Here is a 22599-nt window from a genome sequence, read left to right as displayed (position 1 = left end):
GAAGAATGAGAGGAAAAATGAGAAAAGAGTAGAATGGGTAATGCTAAGTGGGTAAATAATGGAGATCCTCATATGTGCCATATGAAAGCACTAATCATGCACATGTACTTTTCAGATTAATATTTCTCATTTCCATCCTCACTTTCAATGAACTACTGATTAAAACAACAACAACAACACAACAACAACCACAACTACACCACCACAGAAGAGAGAATTATTTTCATTATATCTTACTTGAGCTCTTGTGAACTGGTGGCCAGCATACTTCGAATGCTTTTGTCAGCCAAAGGGCAGCCAGAGAGACTGTAAGACAGGTCAGGATATCCAAGTAAGTCAACCCTCTAATAAGCAAAAATTTCCCAAACAAACACAACATAAAAAATTAAAAAATTAAAAAGTTTAATGCAGAAAAGCGATGGGGCAAGTGCTGTATATTGAATTTTTGTATTGTCAATTCTGGATATCTTTCAATGTGAACTTTAAGGAATATGTCAGATAATAATTTTTTTTTTGAAATTAATAAGATAAAATGTGCCGTCCTTTTGGTTCAATGTTTGAAAATACTTTGGAAGTTTTCAAGATGCATTTAGTACTAAAAGACATTATACAACACACAGGTTAGCATGCTTTTGAAGGTCAACATATAGCACTTAGAGGGTTAACACATAGTTCAACATTTTTACTTTGACAGCATTGTTGAGGTAAGCTGAAAACAATAAATTGAAAAGACAGAATCCACCATGAAAAAAATGAAGTCACACCTTCTATGTGAGGCGTAATTACCAGTCACATGACCACTCCCATCACACCCTGGTGTTGGACATCTGCCACCAAACAAAAACAAAAACAGCCAAAATAGTAAGTATGTTTTTTAAAAAAAAAATAAATTAAAGAAAAGAAAAAAAAACTTTAAAAAAGTTTCATTGTTTCCAGTTTAGCTGCAATGTCTGCATGGGGATTTAAGCACCCTTAAGAAAAGCTGCAAAATGAACAGGATTAAATGAAAAAAATGGCATTTCCATACACTACAGCATAGTTAAGAACAAGCAAAATACACATTAGCCTCTCACTTTACTGAACTCGCACTTGGAAACATTTATATGCTGCGAATGTCGCATGCTCATACGGCAAGGCATGTACATATTCAATTGTTTAAAATAATCCAAAGAGGGAAAAAGATTAGGAAGAGAAAAATCATTTCACCTCACATTATGCTTACGTTATTAAATCCTTTTTGCTTTCCTTGCATTGAGGATACTTGGGCTTGGGGCTGGGAATGGTCACTTCACCAGGATACCTTCTTTCCTCTAGTGCCTCTTGGAAAGGGTCCAAATCTTCTGGCTGTATACAGGCAAACAGGCATCTATGAGGCTCACAAGACTCCAAAAGGCCACAGAATGCAAATTGCCATTAACGAATATATACTATTTCTTGATTATTTGATTTATCAATGGGCCCAGTCTTCTAACTGTATTTAGAGGTAGCTTGGACAGTGTGCTGTCCACTTTGCCCCAACTTTTGTAATGCTAATAGATTCTTTGCTTCCTTAAATTCACTTTGGAAAATGCAAATTAGACTTTGTTCAAGGAGGGTTACTTTTTTAAAAAAATTGTGATACAGTGTTCTATCAATGGATCTAACTCCCTAAACACTGCAGGGTACTTGGGAGAAGTGACTCTGTGCATAAGCACATATATCCTATAGTTCAGTGTATGGAGTCTTGGATCTGAAGTCAGGAGACCTGACTCCACTTCTTGGTTTACTACCTGTGTAGCCCCTTGGCACTGCAATCTGATGCAATGCAACACATCTATTCTACATAGCATAGGCACTGTATATAAGATGAGGATAATAATACTTCACTACCTGTCTCCTAGAGTTGTGAGGAAAGCAGCTTATAAAACTTAAGGTGTTTTATATGTGTGCATGTGTGTATGTATATGTATGTATTATCAACTATGGAGATCTTTCAATGTGAACTTTAAGGAATGTCAGATAGATGGGTATAGATATATAGACATATACACACACATATGTATGTATGTGTGTGTATATATGCACATAGTAATTGGGTCATTTTTCAGTCATTTCTTACTCTTTGTGACCCCATTTTGGGGTTTTCTTGGCAAAGATACTGGAGTGGTTTGCCATTTCCTTCTCCAGCTCATTTTACAGATGAGGAAACTGAGGCAAACAAGGTTAAGTGACTTGCCCAGGGTCACAGAACTATTAAGTATCTGAGGCTTGATTTGAGCTCATGAAGATGAAGATAGGTCTTCCTGATTCCAGATTTGGCACTCTATGCATTGCACCAATTAGCTCCCCCCCCCCACGTTACTGACCCATAGCATGTAACAGTCCTGGGCATGTGGTACATTCTCAATAAATCTTTGTTTTTGGATTGATCCTTAATACCGGCAATAATGCTTGTCACTACTGCTCTATCAAGATTAAACTTAACATTTAAAACCAAAAAACATTTTGTAGTTGGATTTCAAAAAAGGAAGGGGCACATAAAGAAGTTAGAAACAAATGAGTGTCACGTGACTTTACATACTTATGGCCAAAAGATTCAGGACCAAGAAAAATCCATTTGTGTATTGTCTTGAATTTTAAAATTATTTTTACACAAGAAAAGTATCATGATATAATGAAAACCCCAAACCAAAAATTATTGGGCTGAGAATTCAAAGTCCTGGGATCTATTCTTGACTCCAACCAGCTATGAGACCCAAGACAAGTCACTATCCCAATTGGGCAGTGCAGTTGATTGAAAAGCGCACTGGACTTGGAAATGGAGGGCCTGGACTTGAAACCTAGCTGTTATACAGCTCTAGCAAATTCAATGGATATTCAGTATGTACCCTGCTATGTGCTAGGTACTATGAACACAAAGACACAAATTAACGCTCTTTGCTCTCCAGGGGATACATTCTACTGGGGGTAAGGGGATGATATATGTACATAGGCATAAAAATACATAATATACATAATAAATAATTAAAAGGTAAAGTTGGGAAGAGGGTGCCACTAACAACTAGGAAGATTAGGAAAGCTCTGGGTGAAATAGTATTTCAGCTGGACCTTGAAGAGAGAGACGGGTTCCAAGAGGTGAAAGGAAGGAGAATATTCTAGCTATGGGAATAGGAGAGAGCCTCTACGAAACAATGGAGGCAGGGATGTAATATTGTGCCCTTTCTACTTCTGTCAACTTGAACAAAGTAATTTAACTTCTTTAGGCCTCAAATTCATCTCTCATGAGGGATTACATGACCTCTAAATTCTCTTCCAGATCTAAATCTATTTTCCTCAGTTTCATCACCTGTAAATGAAAGGGTTCGACTAGAAGATGTCTAAGGTCCTTCTCACTTTTGAAAGTCTAGCGTATTTAGCTCCTGAGAGGAAATACCCTACTTTCACAAATGAAATAAATGTGTGGCTGTAGTAGCCAAGAAATTCCTATAGATGGCAATGCAAGATGCATTTAAAATCTGTCTTTGCCTTATTCAACCAAGTATGTTCCACAAACACATGCAGAGTGTATTTTCTACTTTCTGTGACGATGTACAGTGTGCAAATAGTTCTGTCATTTTTAAGTGGTCTCTTATTTTTAATAAAAAAATTGGAAATAAAGCTGCCATTCCACATTTGGAAGTAATGATTTCACACTGTAAATGCTACTAAATATAGCTTGCCATTCAGATTCAGTTCTCTTTAACAATAGCTTAATATTTGGAGCCAAATTGAAGAATAAGGAAGGCAGCCTTGCTGATTAAATAGCCACAGAGACAGCTTCCCAAGGAATCCTCACAAGAATTGAAATTTCCTTTTTTTTCTATTCCTGTGGGAGACATCCTTACTCTGGTACTGGTATATTCCCTTTGTTTTTGAAAAGAAACCTCCATTTCCAAAAGCACAGGAAAAACAACCAGTCCCATAATGCACAAGGTTGCTTCATTTCTTCCTCACAACCAAAGGTTCTTACAACCTGAATGTGGAAATTATAACTGTGCTTTGAAAAAGTCATGGCCCTCAATTACACCTTACTGTGTAACTGCTTTTAACAGTGTCTTAAAAGAATGGTGTATTTATTAAAGGCTCCAGTGTGCTAATTTGTATTCTAAGTATTCTGAGCATTTTAAGGCTTTTCTTTTCTTTTTTGAGAATAGGCAAGGCCATTGGATTTACACCCAGATAGAACTTTAGAGATTATATTTTTTAACCTTCTCAGTTTACAAGCCAGGGAACCTCAACTAAAAAAATGACTTGCCAAAGGTCACACTGGTAGTAAGTACTTAGCAAAGTGGAGAGATGCACCCAGCTCCTCTGACTCTAAACCTGCTGCTTTTCCACTGTACCAGGCTGCCTCACTTACCTTTTTAGTGCTGGCAAAAATAAGAAATGCTTAATAGCCATGTAAGTATGCAAGAGATTAATTTTAATCCTCTACCTGAAAAGAAAACCTTGTATTGTGTAAAAATGTCATTCTGATCACTTTGCTTATGCAGAATGTGTTTATGAATTAATTACAATTTTTTGATGGGAGAAAAATATCTGCTAAAACACACTAGCTAGAAAATACAATTTATAGTTGGAAATATTGACTGATGAGTTTTAGATATAGCCACAGCTCTACTAACAAATTTCCAAGGACTAACCAGCTAATAGTCTCTTTTAAGGAAACGATTCATTTTCTCTTCACCCAAACACATGGCATTTGTCTTGCTTTCAGATAGATTTTAAACCATGTGATCTGAAATAATCAGGTTGCAATGAGCTGCTCTAGATGAAAAAGACATACATTAATCTCTTTGGAATCATCTTCATCTATCCTTCTGGGTTTCATTTTGGTGTAGTCTACTGGCAAGTCCCAGCAGTCACCCTCATTCAGCTGGAAACACCGATTGTTCATCACTGCCTGTCGCTGTGGTGACATTGGCTCTAGAGGTGTCAAAATGGTACAGCACCCATCTCGTTGTCTCTGCTTGTTCATGCTTAGATCCAAAGTTCCGTTTTCATCAACTTCCATATCAGGATTCTGTCAGAAGAAAAGAAACACTGTTAATCAACTTAAAAGAGATAAATAACACAATGACTTAACTTGTTGCCTCTAAGCGTTTCTTGCAATGAATACTGCTTTAAATGATGTAACATTCTCAGTTAATTTAGAGTTCAGGCACTAAGTCTCCTTGCAGAAGAGGGTTATACAACACAATGCTGATGTAGAAAGATAGGGCTTGGCAATTTCCTACCCCCACAGGTGTGAAATTAGTCCCATATTTTTAATAATTTTTTCTGCTTCCTGACTTACTCGGGTGGGGAGGGGCAAGCAAGATTTTCAAAATGAACATCTGCTTTAAGTTGATTTCAGATTTAACACCTGATTAAGTGATCAGCTTAGTAGCTAACCAGTTTTTTTTTCTTTCTAAGATGCAGGATGTTTTTGCTGCCTTAAAACTAATAGTCCAAGAATGGAGGAGGGAAGGGGTTGGAACAAGGGTGAATATTTACAATTTCCTCACTAAAACAAGTTTGCTAGCTCAAATAAAAGAGAACTGCCTTTACAATGCATGGATTCTTCCATGGATTAAGCTCCCACCTATCATAGCTTCCCCTAAGAAAGCTACCTTGTTGGCTTAGGAAAAATAAAAAAAATAAAAAACAAAACAACAACAAAACCTGGTAGTTGCATTACCTACAGCAGCTGATGACCTGTGAAGCACAGGGTGATTTTTTAAAATGATGCTTTGAATTAAAGCAAGAATTATTTAGAACTTGTCTTTCAGCATGAGAGGAGGGGGGAAGATAAGGGGAGAAAGAAGAGCAGGAAAGAGCAAGAAATATAAGAATACCCACAACCCCCCTCCCTTTTTTTTCTCCTGACAGTGACATTTTCTTAAACAAAATTTTGATTTCAGAGCTGGTGTGAAAGCTACTGCCTACTCAAACGTCTAGCAGCTATCTCTCCTCTGGATGTAATAACATACAGGAAAGGCACTTGGGATGAAAATCCCTTCCTCTGGGTTATTACCTCAATAAATTATACCGTATTATTCTACTTGAACACCTATTGTCAAAGCTCATTCCTGATTTCAGCTTTGATGCTAATTTATGGCCCTGTAATGTATTTATCCTCGCAAACCTGCCATTTTAATAAACTTAGTGAGGGTGGTGGACCTGGAAGGGGGGGTCATTGGATTTTCCCCCCTACAGAATCTCTTCCGTCCTAGTCCTTAACCTATCCACCATTTCATCAGCATCGATCACAGCGAACACTATTCGCAAGCCACAAGAGCCTCCCCAATCTATAGAATAAAAAGCCATGAATATAAAAGGAAGCATTTGAAAAGGTAAAGTTACTGACCTTTCGGCATGCATACAAATTAAGATTATTTTTTAAAAAATACTACTGTTAGGGCTGTGAGCTCATTATGCATTACCAAGAAGCTTTAAACAACAGGAGGAAAAAAAAATCTGTTTTTCTGGAGAAGAGTTAAACATGTCTGCCAGTTCAGCTCTAAGAACACAATGCTGCTTCCTCTGCACTGCATCTCTATATTAAGCCATCTAGTGGCCTTCGGAGGTAGCTCTTTGCTGGGTCGCTGGTGCATTTCAAATACTCATTTCCCTTCCTCCACTGTCCGCAGGAGAAACCAGTCAATTTCCATGGACCTCTGCATCTCCTTACCACCACCACCACCCAATCCAAAACTCCATATCACCACCTCAATACCAGACTCGTATAGCATTTTAGCATCTGTAATGATTTTGAATACTGAATGCCTTTGATGGTTAAATTAACGAGGAAAGGTCAGTGTGCTCCCCACCTCCATCAAATTTTTCCCCGTTGTTTCCTGGGCACTGGTTAATGCCCTGAGGGGAAAAACCCACTGGACTTTTTTGGCGGGGAGGGGGAAGTGGCGCTTTGAAGACTTACTATTGTACGAGTTAGAAGTCACACCCACTGGCTGTCTTTTTTTTTTTTTTTTTTGAACTTCATCTAGGCTTTGCAGCCTTTCAAAGAAGATGCATGAAACCAGACGTCTATAGAAATGACAAAAAAGACTTCTAGGCTGAAATCTTGGGGAACGATTGAGAAGTACTCCATGCATAGCTATAAAAACCTCCTAGTTTCTATTTCCCACATATTTTTAAAAATAATAATAGCGTGGTTAATGCCTGTGGAAGCAAATCTGGGCTTAAAAAAAATTTAAAGATGCTTGTATATACCGTTATTGGCCCCACAGATAAGCAAATTAAAACTACACATTCCTTTCACTTCCTCTCTTCCTGCCCCTCCCGCTTTTAAAGGGCTAAACCTTGACCCAGGTTTCTCGGGCTACCGCTGGGGAATCTGCCCCATCATCTTTTATTTATTTCACTGCATTCCAAAAGGTTTTCGCTTTTCATTGGTGGCAGAGCCAGAGCACGAGGAGCGGGCTGGAAAGCCCATGCCTGCTCCGCCCGCATGCGTCGGTGCAGCGCGCGCAGCAGCTGCGGGGGACCAGCGGGGCGGGCAGTCGTTACCCGGGCACAGAGGTCCTGAGGTTTGGTGGAGAGGTTCTGAGGCATCTCCCGGCAGCGCGTGGACAGATTCAGGATGGCCGTGGCGGCCATGTGTGCTGCCTCCATGTCGTGCGTGTAATCAAAGCTGCTCTTGCTGCAGGTGCTGCTGGCGCTGCTGCCGCCTCCGCAACTCATGTTGCTGCTGCTGCTCGGGGCATAGCTGCTCGTGGTGCTGCTGGTGGGGCTGGAGTTCTTGCAATACCGTTTAGCTGGAGAGACAGAGAGAAAAAAGCCCAAGGGTGACCTGCGAGGAAAAGCACCCTCCGAAAATGGAGGAAAAAAAAAACTCCAATCCTTTCGCCATCCTCCCATCCCCCACCCTCTTTCCACCCGCTCACCCTATAAAGGATGAAATAAACCAACAGCAATTTCTTGGAAAGGGGGTGGTGGGGTGTGATATTCTTAATGATATAAAATGGACTGATGCATAAAGAAAAAAAAATGCACATTTCTCCTCTTGTAGAGTATGTTTGGGAGGCCAGAGATTTCAGACGGACATTAGAGACCATCTAGTGCAACGCCTTCATTTTTAGACAGGAGGGAATTGAGGCTCAGAGAGGGCCAAGTGACCCACCCAAGGTTGCACAGGTAGTATTCAAGCTGGTACTAAGACTCTAAATCCATAGCTCTGTGTACCACAGCGAAACTGGACATTACTTAACCCGTGCTTGGAACCGAAGATGCTAAGTTTTGTATCTGGGAAAACAGGGTAGGTTATTCAAGAAAATATAACTGGGCAACTGGAGGAGAAAGGGTGAAAGTAGAGGTTTGGAATCACGGGGACTTGGAAATGAACTAGATATTAATCCATCCCAGCCCCTCCCCCCCATTTTACAGATAAGGAAACTAAGGCACTGAGAGGGGAATTAACTTGCCCAAGCTGCCACTCAAAAGTCAGTGGCAGGGGTGGAATTCAAACCCACACCCTCCGAATCAAAATTCAGTGCTCTGTTCAAAATGGAGGAGGAATGTTCAGGGGATAGGAAGCATGGAATAACGATGAAGAATAATACCCATTCATAGCTTCGACACAAACTGTAATAACGTATAGGAAACAAGCAACTGTGCCTGACAGTCTGGTTAGAGGCACAAGGGAAATGGGGCTTTCTCTTCACGTTAAGGATTGCTCATAAGCTCATTTGGGGAATAGGACCTTCCCAGATCACTCATCTGTGAAGCGATTGGCTGGCCTACATTCGGAGGCATGGGGGCTGCAGAGTGGTACCAGAAGCTCACTGTGATGACATGTCGGTGACCCAGATTCACAAGAGACCTGGGGACTGCTGTTCCTCGGGCCAACAGAGACTGTGCCCTTTGTGAAGGTGAGGGGATGGATTTCTGGCTCAGAATGCTAACCAGGCAATGTGACTGGTGAGTCTGTCTCCTTGAAAGGAGAGAGGAAATGTAATGCTCATAACCAGCAAGAAAGGTCAAAAGATGGGAAAGGCAGAGGGAGGAGGAAACTACAGTCACATCTGGACACTAGCAGGCTCAAGACAGATTTCTAAACATGGCTACTAAGAAGCATTCAAAGACAAACTCTACCTACTACATCTCTCACAATCTTAGGATTTTAATTGTCTCCTCACTATTCTGCACAATACTTACCTTCATGGGAAGGCTTTTGTTTGCTTATTTTTTCTTTGAAAACTCATTATCAGTAGTAGTCACACAAACACTTTATAAGTACTATTAAAAAAAAACTTTAAAACTCCGTTATTATGTGGATGAGAAAATGATGGAGAGATGTCTTGATCAATGTTTTATGTCACCGAATCTCCTTGTACTACCATATTTTTCACATAAGTCATTCAATCTTCAAGCACTGTGATGTGGTGAATAGAGCACTGGAGTTGGAGAAAGGAAGACCTGAGTTCAAATTCTGCATCAGACACTTACCAGCAGTGTGACCTTAGGCAAGTCACTTAACCTCTCCCAGCCTCAGTTCCCTTATCTATATAATGGGGGGTTTGGCCCTTAAGGTCCCTTCCAGCTTTAAATCAATGATCCTGTGACCTATTTGATTTTGGTAACAGCACTCAACCTCTAACCCTCAATTTCTTCATCTAGTAAAAATAAGAACTAGTTGGCCTCTGAGGTCCTTTCTAGCTCTAGGTTTAGGATTCTGTAACTACACGAATTCTAAGTTCTCTTGCAGTGCTAAAGTTCATGATTCCATGACTTGAAATCAAGTTCTGGATTCAAAACTTGCTAGCTATGTGGCCCTAGACAATTCATTTCCCTGTGACTCAATTTCATTAATTGTAAATGGAGAAAATACTTGTATTACCTTCTTACTGAGTTGTTAGGATGAAAATGCTTTGTAAACTTTAAGGTGCCATTTAAATGTGAGATCTTAGTGTTTACATATTATATTAATATGTCTAGAGTGGTACATAGATATGTCTACAAATATACATATATGTGTATAGACACATGCCCCGCCCCGCCCACACACACATAGGCACACATACACATATGGCCCAGACTTGTGATTTGAGTAAGAATTTTCCAGTGAGGAAATTCCCTCTACTAATGCAGGTCAGCACTTGCTTTGCCAGGGACAGTCTTAGAGAGATACCTGGGACTCTTGAAACTAAGTGAGTTGCCCAGGGGTCACAGTATCAGTACATGTTAGAGACAGGACTTTCACTCCATTCTTCCTGACTCCTAGGCTGGCTCTCTATCCGTTATGCCACACTATCTCTCATTATTATTAATAATTTTAATAAAATGTATAGACAGAAAGATGGCTTATTTCTACTAAAGACCAGGTAAATGTCATAGATTCAGAGCGGGAAGGGGAATACGTATTTACTACATGGTATGAATTTGGGGATACATGCAGTACTCCTACTCAAAAATCTTTCCCCCTCTTATTCCTGAATTCCCATCATTAGAATTATATTCATTTGTGTTCAGTGTTATCTGACCTTGTCATCATCTTTTAAAGTGTAAATGCTCCTGGGAGGAGTACCATATTCAATCTCTAACATCCTAGTGTGAATGAGTTTTCTTATGTGACAGGAGTCATGGAGAGAGCATATGAACACTAAACACCTGGGGAAGGCAGAGGGTACTGACAAGGGATGGAATTGACTAAGGATTTGTGTCCTTTCCAGTTTTGCCCACAGCCAGGCCTGCTCCTTGCTGTCGGAGCCTTGGACTGGAACCTGGCCACCTGCACAATCTCCTTCATGTCCTTTAGGCCATCACTAATGCCACTACTGTGGGGAAGGCTGCATTTGTAATGGAAAAGAAGATAGGAGAGAGGGAGAGAGAGAGAGGGGGGGGGAGAGTGAGAGAAGGGGAAAGAGAGAGACACAGAGAGAGAGAGAGAGACGGGGGGGGTGGAGAGGAAAAGGAAGGGAGGGAGAGAGAGAGAGAGAGAGAGAGAACACAAACTAGAATGAACTATCTGTATGTGACAAAAAGGACTGCCATTCTAAGGAGAGCAATCCAATAGTCCTGCTCTTCAGTATTTCTCAGTGTAAAGTGAGAACTGGAAGAAACAATGTTTGTTGAGAGATAGTGAGAAAAATGCCCTTGAATTATTAGAATTAAGGCTGTACTGTCAAGGTATTATTGTGACAAGGTCAGTCTATACTGAATAGGTGGTATCTTTTAATTTTTAAAAACTTGGTATAGAATTTCCTTATCAGTCACGCAGTGGATAGAGGGCCGGATCTGAATAAGGAAGACTTCCCGAGTTCAAATCTGCCCTCAGACACTTGCTAGCTCTGTGACCTTGGACAACTCACTTAACCTGTTTGCCTCAGTTTCCTCATCTGTAAAATGAACTGGAGAGGGAAAGGGCAAACCACTCCAGTACCTTTGCCAAGAAAACCCCAAATGGAGTCACGAAGGGTCAGACATGACTGAAATGACTAAACAGCAATAACAACTAGATATGCCCTTCTTTATGTTATTAATCAATAAACATTTATTATGTGCCAGTCACCAGACATATGATTTATATCACAGGGCACTTCAGTTGAAGAACTTGCTCTACCAGTGTAGATCAGCACTTTCTAAAGCAACTTACAGCATTAATGTGAGTTACTTAGGGAACTGACAAGTTCCATGATTTCCCAGGGTCACACAGGCAGTATTGTTGGAGGTAGAACGTAACCGAGGTCTGTCTTGCTGCCTCTGAGGCTGGCTGTCTATCTGCTATTGCTATGTTACTTCTTCAAGTCTTAGCGTAGTCTAAGCCATTTAATATATTTATTTATTGGTTTGGTTCCGTACTCTCTGTATAGAAATTCAGAGACTTAGAGAATTGCCTGGGGGAGGTAACTAGGAAGTTGAGTGACTTGCCACTATGTGTCAAAGGTAGGCCTTGAATCAAGACTTCCCAGTCTAATTTCCAGATTGACATTCTCCACATTACATGTGCTGAATAATTCAAAATCAAAGGGTTTTGGAAAGAAAATGATAAGAGAGAAAACAATGGCCTAGGTTTAGTTGGAAAGAGACCACTAGTATAGTTAAATGAGGGGACAGAGGGATTTGGAATTAGAGGAAAGGCATCTGAAGTTCCTTCTAGTACAGAGAGTCTGTGAGTCTGGGTCTAATTCTGTTTCTGCTATGTGTATGACTTTAAGTCTGGATTTCAGTGTCCTTAAACATCTACTTCAGGCTGTATATACACACATAAACACGCATATGTTTATATATATGTATATATATATCTTGAAGAAGTATACGTATATCTACGTATGTCCGTATATACATGTATATAATGTCATTATACTATAGATGACTAAATTAGAGCAATAAACTCCTCCCTATGAGGCAGGTACTACAGGTATTATTGATTTCCGTTTCCTAGATGCTGAGGCTCTGGGAGGTTAAGCCACTTGCCTGGGGTTACCCAACTAGTAAATGTTATACTTGGGATCTGAACTCAGATCTTTTTGACACCAAATCCAGTGCCTTTCCTACTTTTCCTGTCAAAGCTATTCAAGTGCTGAAATAGGTAAGGTCTCTTATTCAGTGTATCTGGTTCAGATATTCCCAAGATAAGGCCACAGAAAAACGATAACCAGGGAGTACGTGGTCCCTGGCTAATATGGGACCATGGTGGGGAAATATATGAGTAGGGGCTACCATGCTGAATGCCTCTTCATGAAACCCCACCTCAATTAGGAAATACAGGACAACTAGGAATATTGAAAGACTGGGAATTAACTCCCTCCTCCCATCCCAGACTGGTGACACTGTAGGTACACTCTGGAAGATTTGTGCTTTATGTAACAGATGAATCATCAAGGCTGTGACCACTTAACATAGCTTCATGGTTTGTTTTTTTAAAGTAGAGTTATGCCTTACGAATACAGACTCAATTCTTTTGCAGGTTAGGTTATTCCAGGTGGGGGCTGAAGTTGACTTTTGCACATCAGTGAAAAACTATTTTGTTAAGCAGTTTAATTATGGGAACTGAATTGCAAAATATTAATTTACTTAAGAGAGGGTAGGGGAACTTGTTTTCTATCAGGGCCACTGACCTCAAAGAAAAAAACTAAATCAAGTGAGTAATAATCTGCCTTTTTAAAAAAAGACAGTAGAAAAGATTGCACTCATTTTGCTTCAAAATAAGTGCAAAGCATACACAAAACTCTCTCTAGTTATGTAACTCTTTAATACATGCAGCATATAATATTGTGCATTATAGTCATCTGATATGGTATCATCCCTTTACTAGATAGACCATAAGTTCCATGTGAGCAAGAGCTATTTCTTATCTTTGTTTCTTCCTCCAACATCTAATATAGTGTTGTTCTGCAAACAGGAGTTACTTAACAAATATTATTTTAGACAAAATGAAATCTATACATACTTCAGTTTTATGTGAGGGCCACATTTGTGTTAGGAGATCTCCCAAACAATCAAATCACATGATTTACGTGTTGCTATATATTTTATAAGTACAAAGAATATGTTATCTCTAAAGGAAAGTAAGTCCTTCATTTATGATTATAGTATTTTGTATTTGTATATGGTAATAGATTCTAGAGCATTTTCCATCCATTATCTCATCAGAGGCTTAAAACTCTGAGGTAGGAAGAGCAAACGTTGTTCTTTTTATGATACAGGTGAAGAAACTGAGGCTCACTCATTTCTAAAATATATAGGGAACTGAGCCAAATTCATAGGAATAAAAGCCATTCCCCAATTGAGAAATGGTCAAAGGATATGTACAGGCAGTTTTCAGAGGAAGAAATTAAAGATGCCTACAGGCATATGAAAAAATGCTCTAAATCGTTATTGATCAGAGAAATGCAAACCAAAACAACTGTTAGGTACCACATCTCTCCTGTCAGATTGGCTAAAATGACAAAACAGGAAAATGGTAAATGCTGGAGAGGATGTGGGAAAATTGGAACATCAATACATTGTTGGTGGAGTTGTGAACAGATCCAGCCATTTTGAAGATCAATTTGGAACTATGCTCAAAGGGCTATAAAAATGTGCATACCCTTTGACCCAGCAATACCACTCCTAGGGCTATATCCCAAAGAGATCACACAAATGGGAAAGGGACCTGTATGTACAAAAATATTTATAGCAGCTCTTTTTGTGGTAGCCAAGAATTGGAAATCAAGGGGATGCCCATCAATTGGGGAATGGCTAAACAAGTTGTGGTATATGAATGTAATGGAATACCATTGTGCTATTAGAAATGGGGAAGATACGGACTTCATAATAACCTGGAAAGACCTATATGATATGATGCTGAGTGAGAGGAGTAGAACCAGGAGAGCACTGTACACAACCACAGACATATTGATTCTGTGATGACTAACTCGCCTCAGCAATACAAGGCTCAAAGATACCTCTAAAGGACTCATGATGGAAAAAGCTAGCTACATCCAGAGAAAGAATTGTGGAGTATGAATGCAGACTGAGGCAAACTATTTGCTCTCTTTTTTTTCTCTTCCTTTTTTGGTTTTGTTCTACTCTTTCATGATTCATTCCATTGGTCATAATTCTTCTTTGCAACTTGACTATTATGTAAATAAGTTTAATGCTAAGGTTTACATAGAATCTATATCAGATTGCAAGCCTTCTTGGAAGAGGAGGAGGAGGGAAGGAAAGAAAATTTGAAACTCAAGAACATGTAGAACTAATTGTTGTAAACTAAAAATAAAAAATCTAATTAAAAAAAAAGAAACTGAGGCTCAGAGACATCAAGTGATTTGCTCAAGGTCATAAGACTAATGTGGCAGAGCCAGAAAGAGAAAACAGGGCTTCTGACATCTCACCCTGTAATCTTTCTATTACCTCCCATCTGTCCTTGGGTGAGAATGTTTGAATAATCTTGAATACTTGTAGGTGCTTTTATCATTTTGTTTGGATTACTACTTTGAAAAAAATTATCAGCAACTTAGAATAATAATTAAAAAATATACAGCAAACCAAAATAAGTCCAGGTTTGAAATTTTCCTAAGAACACCACCATTATCAATGGCATTGCTTATTGCCTGGAATTAGGCCATAGGACTCAGGTTCTCCTGCCCATTGTGAACAGGCAATTAGATTGCCGATAGCTTACTGGAGCAGAAAGAATTTCAAAACCCCTAATCAATCAAATGTGACAATAGTTAATACTGGCAAAACATGTACCATGTAAACTAAATTGAAATGATCATTTTTGGTTTTATACATAGTGCTTGGCACATAGTAAGGGCATAATAAATGATTTTTCATTCATCCATTCTTTAAAATAAGGGAACATTCCTGTCCTTTTAAATATATTAGCAAATGAAAGCACTTTTATTAATATTCTATTTGTAAGCCACTCAAACCAATAGTAGCAATAGTACTAGCCATTTGGCATTTGCTATATTTATTCACATGATCACCCCTTTCTCGCCCAACCCCAAATCTGGTATATTGTTCGTTGTTAAAACAGGATGGGACTGATGAGGACAGGATTACGTGACAAAGTTGTTTTTGTTGGCTGCTGCTAGTGCTGACATAATCCTCGCACTCCTTATTCCTAGCCCTTGAAGTTTTGAGAAGACTAAATAAGAGCAGTTCAAGAGGTTTCAATAGTGACCAAAAACATGCTGCCACCTACTTTCAGCAAACAGAATCACTGATGCCTTTTAATGCCAACCATGCACATCCATCCATTCATTCCTGCTATGTACACAACAGAGTTCTAGCAGCTAGGGAAAATCCGATTCAGTTCTACTCTCTGTACTGTTTCTTCATCTATCCAATGAAGAGCTTGGCAGGTTTCTTTTGACCTGCCCTTCCTTCCTCCCTCCCTCCCTCCCTCCCTCCCTCCTTCCTTCCCTCATTCCCTCCCTCCTTCCCTCATTCCTTCCCTCCCTCCCTTCTTTCCTTCCTTCCTTCCTTCCTAGCCTTCCCTCCTTCCTTCCTTCTTTCTTGTCCTTCCCTTGTCTCCCCCTCTCACCTAGACTAGAAGTATAGGGGGATTCATGGGCTGATCCCACTACTAGATGGCAGGCAATTGGCAGAAAATCTGACCTGCTCCATTTCTGACCTGGGCCAGTTTGCCTCTTTTTAGACACTTTGGTTCCCTCTCCTCCCCACCGGGGCTCACCATATTAATGCCAAACTTAGTGTGGACATCAGATTGACATGGTCCATTGCAGCTCAGAAGTCAGAAACTCAAGAGATCTGCTGGTAGCTGGGATTATAGGCTTGTGCCACCATGCTTGTCGTGACTTATTCTTACCAAGCCTTTAAAAGTATCCTATAGCTGTTTATAGCCACAGCAGTGCACTGTACCAGAAAAGAAATTATTTGGAGAACACTCTGCTCTCAAATATACTCATCCCTCAACTAAGGGGCAAGAAGGAACGATAACCTAATGGAGTGAAATGTCTGAATAGTAAGGTATGCTAGCTGTGTATTTTTAGTTTTGGTCTAGATATGTATTTTTAATGATATGGAAAATGCCTCCAACCAATGAAGATGAGCAACTTGTATATGATGTGAAGTATTAGAGAGTTGCTTGAGGTGCTGAGGGTTTAAGTGTCTTGCTTAAGGACCACACTGCTGGAATGCATCAGTGGCAGGACTTGAATCCAGTGTGTCTTGATTCCAAGGACTGTGATAGCCATGACATAGCTAGCCATGATGTTTCTCATGGCTAGGTATGTACAAAAGTTAAAAAAAACTGTTGAACCTGAAATATTTTTACAAGTTTCCAACATATGCAAGAGCCTTGCTTGCATTTGTTAATGACTCCTCCAATCTCCTTTAATGTTCCTTCTAGTTCTAAGTCCATGGTCCTAGGATGCTAAAGATGTCATTCCTTCTGATGCTTACTATATATTAGGTTCCTGAAGCAAATGAATTACCATGTTCTTACAGGTACAAATCTGTATGAAAATCAGACCCCAAAGTAAGAGAATAAAGAGCTCGAATGTATTAAAATTCTGTTAGGCTACTCTAATCTGTTTTAGACCCAGAGTTTCTCCAATGTAGGTCTGAGGTGAATGTGAATGAAAATATCTGTTCAATAATCCTCTGAAGCTGTCTTTACCTTCCTGGAGTGTATAATGAGTATAATAGGCTATTTGAGGTCTTTTGTTTCTGTATTTCTTCATGCACGCCTTTGAGTCCTTTTGCATCTGATAAATTTTCCATGGTAGAAAAAATAATAACAACGAACAATAATAATAATAAAGCATTGTAAGGTAGCAAAGCAATTTACAAATATTATTTCATTTTATCCTCAAAACAATGCTGGGAGGTAGCTATTGTTATTATGCACACTTTCCAGATGAAGAAATTGAGACAGACAGCAGTTAAGTGACTTAACCCAGACTCAGTCAGCTGGTGTCTGAGGCTGAACTGGGGTCTTCCTGACTCCAAGTACAACACTCTATCTGCTCTGCCACCTAACTGCCTGATTGCTGGTTCTTTTGAACCTGTACTCACATTTTGGTGAAACCTTAGACATAAACATGCCTAAGCTTTGTTTTAGTGATATCCCCAGAGTTTTCTTCCAGGGTGGGATCACCAAGCTAAAGTGAGAGAAAAACTTAACCTTCTAGGCTACCCCAAGGCGACTCTTAATCCATGTGAGTACACAGCTTTGGGAGGAGGACCCATGGTCTATGGGTGTAATTATTAAAGTGCTGATCTTAGAGACAGGAAGACCTGGGTTCAAATTCTGCCTGAGAGATGTTAAGTGCCTTGCTCAGAGTCACACAACTAGTAAGTGTTAAACACTCAGTTTCCTCAGAGAAGATTGGACCAGATGACCTCTATGATCCCATTTTAGCTACAAATTATGATCAAATGATCCATGTAGATTATCTTAGGCTCTTCGCACATGCTAATTGGTTCTCCTCTATCTGGTCATTTGAAATAGGATCTTATTATTGCAGCAAGCTCTCCAAGCAAACTGCAATTTTGAAAGGAAATTCTTCCATGGAAAAGAGAAGGCTTTTTTGAAAGGAGTTTTTCCCACAAATTACTTATGGGATATAGATGCATCCATTTGTTTGACCTACTTCAACGAACTAATCACAAAGTATTTCTAGAGTACCTCTGATATGTTCAGCGTTGCTGTATGTATTATGTGATACGGTAGAAGACTGAGACCCTACCCTCAAGGAGCTTACAATCTATCTAGTATGGGAGACTAGACATAAACATATGAAGCAATTAACTGAGACAACTTACAATAAATTACTAAATTTTATGTTATAGACAAAGAAATAAGATAATTTTTAGGACATTAATTGTATGGTACAGATAATTATTGCATAATAAGAGAAGGGAGAGGTGAACATGGGTTAGAACTTTCAGAGAAACTTTACAGGGGAGACGGCATTTAGGTTAGAATTTGAAAGACAGATAGAATAGTGGAGAGAAGATTCTAGGTAGGGGAAAGAGGATGGGTAAAGTCAGTAAGATAGAAAGGCTCAGATAGTATATGTGGACAAATATAGATGGATTAGGCAGTATAACAAGGAGACTGACCTTATGAAAGCAATGTTATAGGAAGTTTCATCAGAGTAGTAGGTGTAGCATAGAACACAGGGAAACTGGAAGCAGAAAGACCAGCTATAAGGGAATTGTAGGAATCTAGGACTGAGCAGAGCAGTATTGTAACTAAGGTCATGATGTTGGGAAAAGAAAAAGATGAATTTGAGTTATGCAGACTCATAGATGTGGAAAAATGAAGAAAAGGAAGCGGTCAAAGACAACAGAATCACATAACTGTAGATATAGAGCTTCAAAGAATTTCAGAAATCATCCAGTTTTAAAGATTTTTTAGAAGAAGAAATTGAGACCTTCTATGGTTAAGTGACTTGTCTAAGGTCAAGGAGGTAAATAAATGGCAGAGCCAGGATTTGACTTTGAATTTTGTGACTCCAAGTTCATTGCTCTTTTACAACAGAGTTCAAGGATCTAGATCCATAGTTAACTTAAAAGTCAATGAATCAAACCCTTTATCTTACAGATGGGGAATTTGAGGTCCAGAGAGATTAAATGATTAGCCTAGGTCCTCTGACTCTAAAGCCTCCTCCATACATTGCCTTCAGGCTATTGAAAATGAGAATAAAATGAACATGAATAGAAAATTTAGGGAGTCATTGTAGTAATAGATGTTGATGAATATGGTTTTGGAAAAGGGGAGTTTGGGATGATGGAGTAATAGCCAAGAGGGAGATAAAATATGAAAGTAGAGCTAAGGTGAGGGTAGATGAACTTATCGAGTGTTTAAGTGTAAAGATGACCAGAAATTTGAGGACATAGTCTTGGCATGTACAAAGAGTCAAAGAATAAGAAGACAAAAAAGAAGCAAAGGGCATAAAGGAGAAGTAAAGAAGTAAGAACAGAATCTAGGAAGTAGAGTGCCATGGAAGTCAAGAAAGCTTAGTCTTCTAAGGAGTAAGTAGAGATCAAGGCATCTTGGTAGATAGAGTAGAAAACATGTGAACTTGTAGTGCCAAACTTGTGGTGATGGGAGCTGAGTTTTAATCCTGGGTCTGACACTCACAACCCACATGACCTTCTGCCATCTTAACCTTTCTCTCCTGTAAAATTAGGGAATTGGATAAGGTGACTTCTGAAGTCTCCTCTAGCTCTAGATCTGTAATCTTGTGGTTATATGGTCTTATGATTGAAAGCTTATGGAGAATTGAGGAAGTATTGTAGGTCTGGAGACAAGCAAACAAGAAATACCCTGGCTCCTTTCCACCCAAAAGTGAAAAAAGGGAAGAGAATTGAGTCTATAAGCAAGAATGAGTGCGAATTTGTTTCCTGGAAATTTCTAGAAGGTACAATTAAAAGTATGGTTTCACAACATTTAAAAAGGGAAGCAATGATCCTAAAGATCATAATACTTTCATCAAATACACGTCATGCCAGACTGAACTATTTTCTTTTGTAGGATCACTAAACTGGTAGATCAGAGAAATATTATATATGCAATTTACACATTTCAGCAAAGCACACAACATATTTCTTTTGTGCTATTCTTTTGGACAAGATGGAAAAATGTGGGTTAAATGTTAATACAGTTAAGTGAATTTGGATTTGGTTGAATGACTGGACCAGGGAGTAGCCATTAATAGGTCAATGTAAACTTGGAGTAATGCCTCTAAAGATCTGTATTTATTCCTGTGCTTTTCAATATTTTTTATCAATGATTTATATGAAAGCATAGTGTGTTCTGTAAATGGAACAAAGCTGGGATAGTTAACACGTGGGATGAGAGTCAAGATTAAAAAAAATTCTTCAGATCCTTGTACAATGGGCTGAATTAAATAAGATGAATTTAATAGGGCAGCTAAGTGGTGCAGTAGGTAGAGTGCCAGGCCTGGAGTCAGGAAAATGAGTCTTCCTGAGTTCAAATCTGGCCTCAGACACTTACTAGCTGTGTGATCTTGGAGAAGTTACTTAACCCTGTTTGCCTCAGTTTCCTCATTTGTAAAATGAGCTGGAGAAGGAAATGGCAAACCACTTCAGTATCTCTGCCAAGAAAACCTGAAATGGAGTCACGAAGAGTGAGACATGACTATAAATGACTGAACAGCAACAACAAATAGAGGTAAGTGTAGAATTCTACACATAGGTTAAAAAAAATCAACTTCACAAGTACTTAATCTAGGAAACAGTTAAAGTAAAAAAAATCTGAGGATTTTAGTTGATCTGTGGGGGATTATTGCAAAAAATAAGCTCAAAATAAGTCAACAGTGATCATGCCAGATTTCAAAATAAAGCAAAACAAGTCTTATGTGATTTTAAGGTATATTGAGGCTGTCGGAATTTAAAACAAAACAAAATAAAAACTGAAAAAATATAAATAATTTTCAGCTGTAATAGAGTGCTAGAACCTACAACCAGGTCAGTGACAGTTGCACTAGTCAGATAATGTCTGAGGTATTATGCTCATTTTGTGGTAAGACATTTAAGGAAGGGTATTTACTAGCCAGAAGGCCTACAAATATGGTAAAGGGTCTTAACATCAGGTCAGATTGAAGAAATTGGAGATGTTTACTCTGGAGAAGAGAATATTTATGGGGCGGAGCTTGACATTTGTTTTCAAGCATTTCAAGGTTGTTTATGTGGAAGAGGGAGTCAATTTATTTTGCTTAACCCTAGTGGAGAGAACTAAGGCCAGTGGAGAGAACTTACAGAGAGATAGATTTAGGCTTGTATATAAAGCAAACTTTAACCAGGATAGTTATCCCAAAAAGGAATTCACTAAATCATCAGGTAGAAGGATCCCCTCACCAGTGGCCTTTAAGTGGAAGCAGGATGGTCACTTGTTGGTGATTTTTTGGAGGAAGTTCTTGTATAACTGGAACTGGACCAAGTGACCTCTAAGGTTCCTTCTAACTTTGTGGGTTTTTTTGATCCTTGCAGACATGAAAGAACTCAAGCTGAATGGGTGAAATAGAAGTCATAGAGAGCCAGAGAGAAAGGTGAATAGAAGTGAAGGTTAAAAGACCTAAGCAACCTATATAAGTAAAAGGCTCAACAGAAATAGAGAAGTTAGGAAGAAAAGGGAGAGCTTGTTTTTTGGGGGAAGGGAGAAATAATACATTCTCTTTTGGACATGCCATTTCCAGTTGGAGATGTCTAATAGGAAATTAGTGATATGAGCCTAGGATTCAGGAGAGAAACTAGGGCTGGATATATAGATATTGGTGGTTTCTACCTAGAGGTGAACTTAAGGAGATTACTGAGAGTGTATACATAGAGAAGACAAGTACTTCTATATGGAAGTAATGGGCAAGGTTGATGATCCTTCATTGGACACTGAAAAGGAGAAGCTTTTAACAGGTAATAGAAAAATCAAGAGTAAATAATGGCATGAAAACAAAGGGAAAGAAGGGTTTCTAGAAGGAGGGTTAGTGAAAAGTGTCAAATGGAGCAGAAGGTAAAGAAAGAAAAAGACGGAAAAAACCCCGTCAGATCTGACAATCAGTAGTTTGTTGATAACCTTGTAGAGAGCACTTTTGGTTTAATGATGAGGTTAGAAGACAGATTGCTACAAGGCTGAGAAATGAAGGCAAGGTGAGAAAATAGAGAGAAGGAGTTTATAGGTAGCTCCCTCTGCCTTTTCCCCCTTCCCCCCAGTTTGGTGATGAAAGCGAGGAGAAATGGAACAGTGGCTTGAGGAGATGATGCGATGAAGTTAAGGTTTTTAAGGATGGGGAAGATCTAAGCATGTCTGTAAATAGTAAGGAAGGAGCCAGGGGATAAAGAAAGACTGACAATTAAGGGAGGAGGATAGAGTGATATGTCATACAGCTCTGGGTATGGTAAAATCTTATAACATCTCTTACAATTATATAGATTTGGATACACCAAGGATTAAATCATGTCCTTTCCAAATATATCCATTTAGATTACAAACCTGATGTAACCGTTTGGCCTATAATATTACAGCATAGGTTTTATGCCACCACCTGAACTAGCATTGTAAAGGGCATGATGGTACTTTTTTATGAGAATATTTGCTCTCATCACCACTGTGTTTAGTTGCTTAATTCCTACTACTCCTTTTAAATGCTCTATTTT

At 39.1% G+C, this 22599-nt stretch overlaps 1 protein-coding gene across 3 annotated transcripts in view; it reads right to left on the bottom strand.

Annotated features, from left to right (window-relative positions):
* MYT1L (myelin transcription factor 1 like) overlaps window positions 1-22599 on the bottom strand; it is a 314679-nt gene that overhangs the window by 139535 nt on the left and 152545 nt on the right. For 2 of the 3 annotated variants that reach the window (XM_036751617.1, XM_036751618.1), the window contains exons 6-10: window positions 7531-7778; window positions 4805-5041; window positions 1223-1344; window positions 765-827; window positions 238-306 (exon numbers count right to left, since the gene is read on the bottom strand). In XM_036751617.1, coding sequence (XP_036607512.1) covers window positions 238-306; window positions 765-827; window positions 1223-1344; window positions 4805-5041; window positions 7531-7778 — 739 coding nt within the window. The remainder of the gene's footprint in view (window positions 1-237; window positions 307-764; window positions 828-1222; window positions 1345-4804; window positions 5042-7530; window positions 7779-22599) is intronic. The other variant, XM_036751619.1, reaches the window with a different exon arrangement.

This window comes from Trichosurus vulpecula, chromosome 3 (genome assembly GCF_011100635.1).
Source record: "Trichosurus vulpecula isolate mTriVul1 chromosome 3, mTriVul1.pri, whole genome shotgun sequence".
Taxonomy (NCBI): domain Eukaryota; kingdom Metazoa; phylum Chordata; class Mammalia; order Diprotodontia; family Phalangeridae; genus Trichosurus; species Trichosurus vulpecula.
Note: the sequence above shows the minus strand (reverse complement) of the source record. Positions and strands in the feature narration are given on the sequence as shown.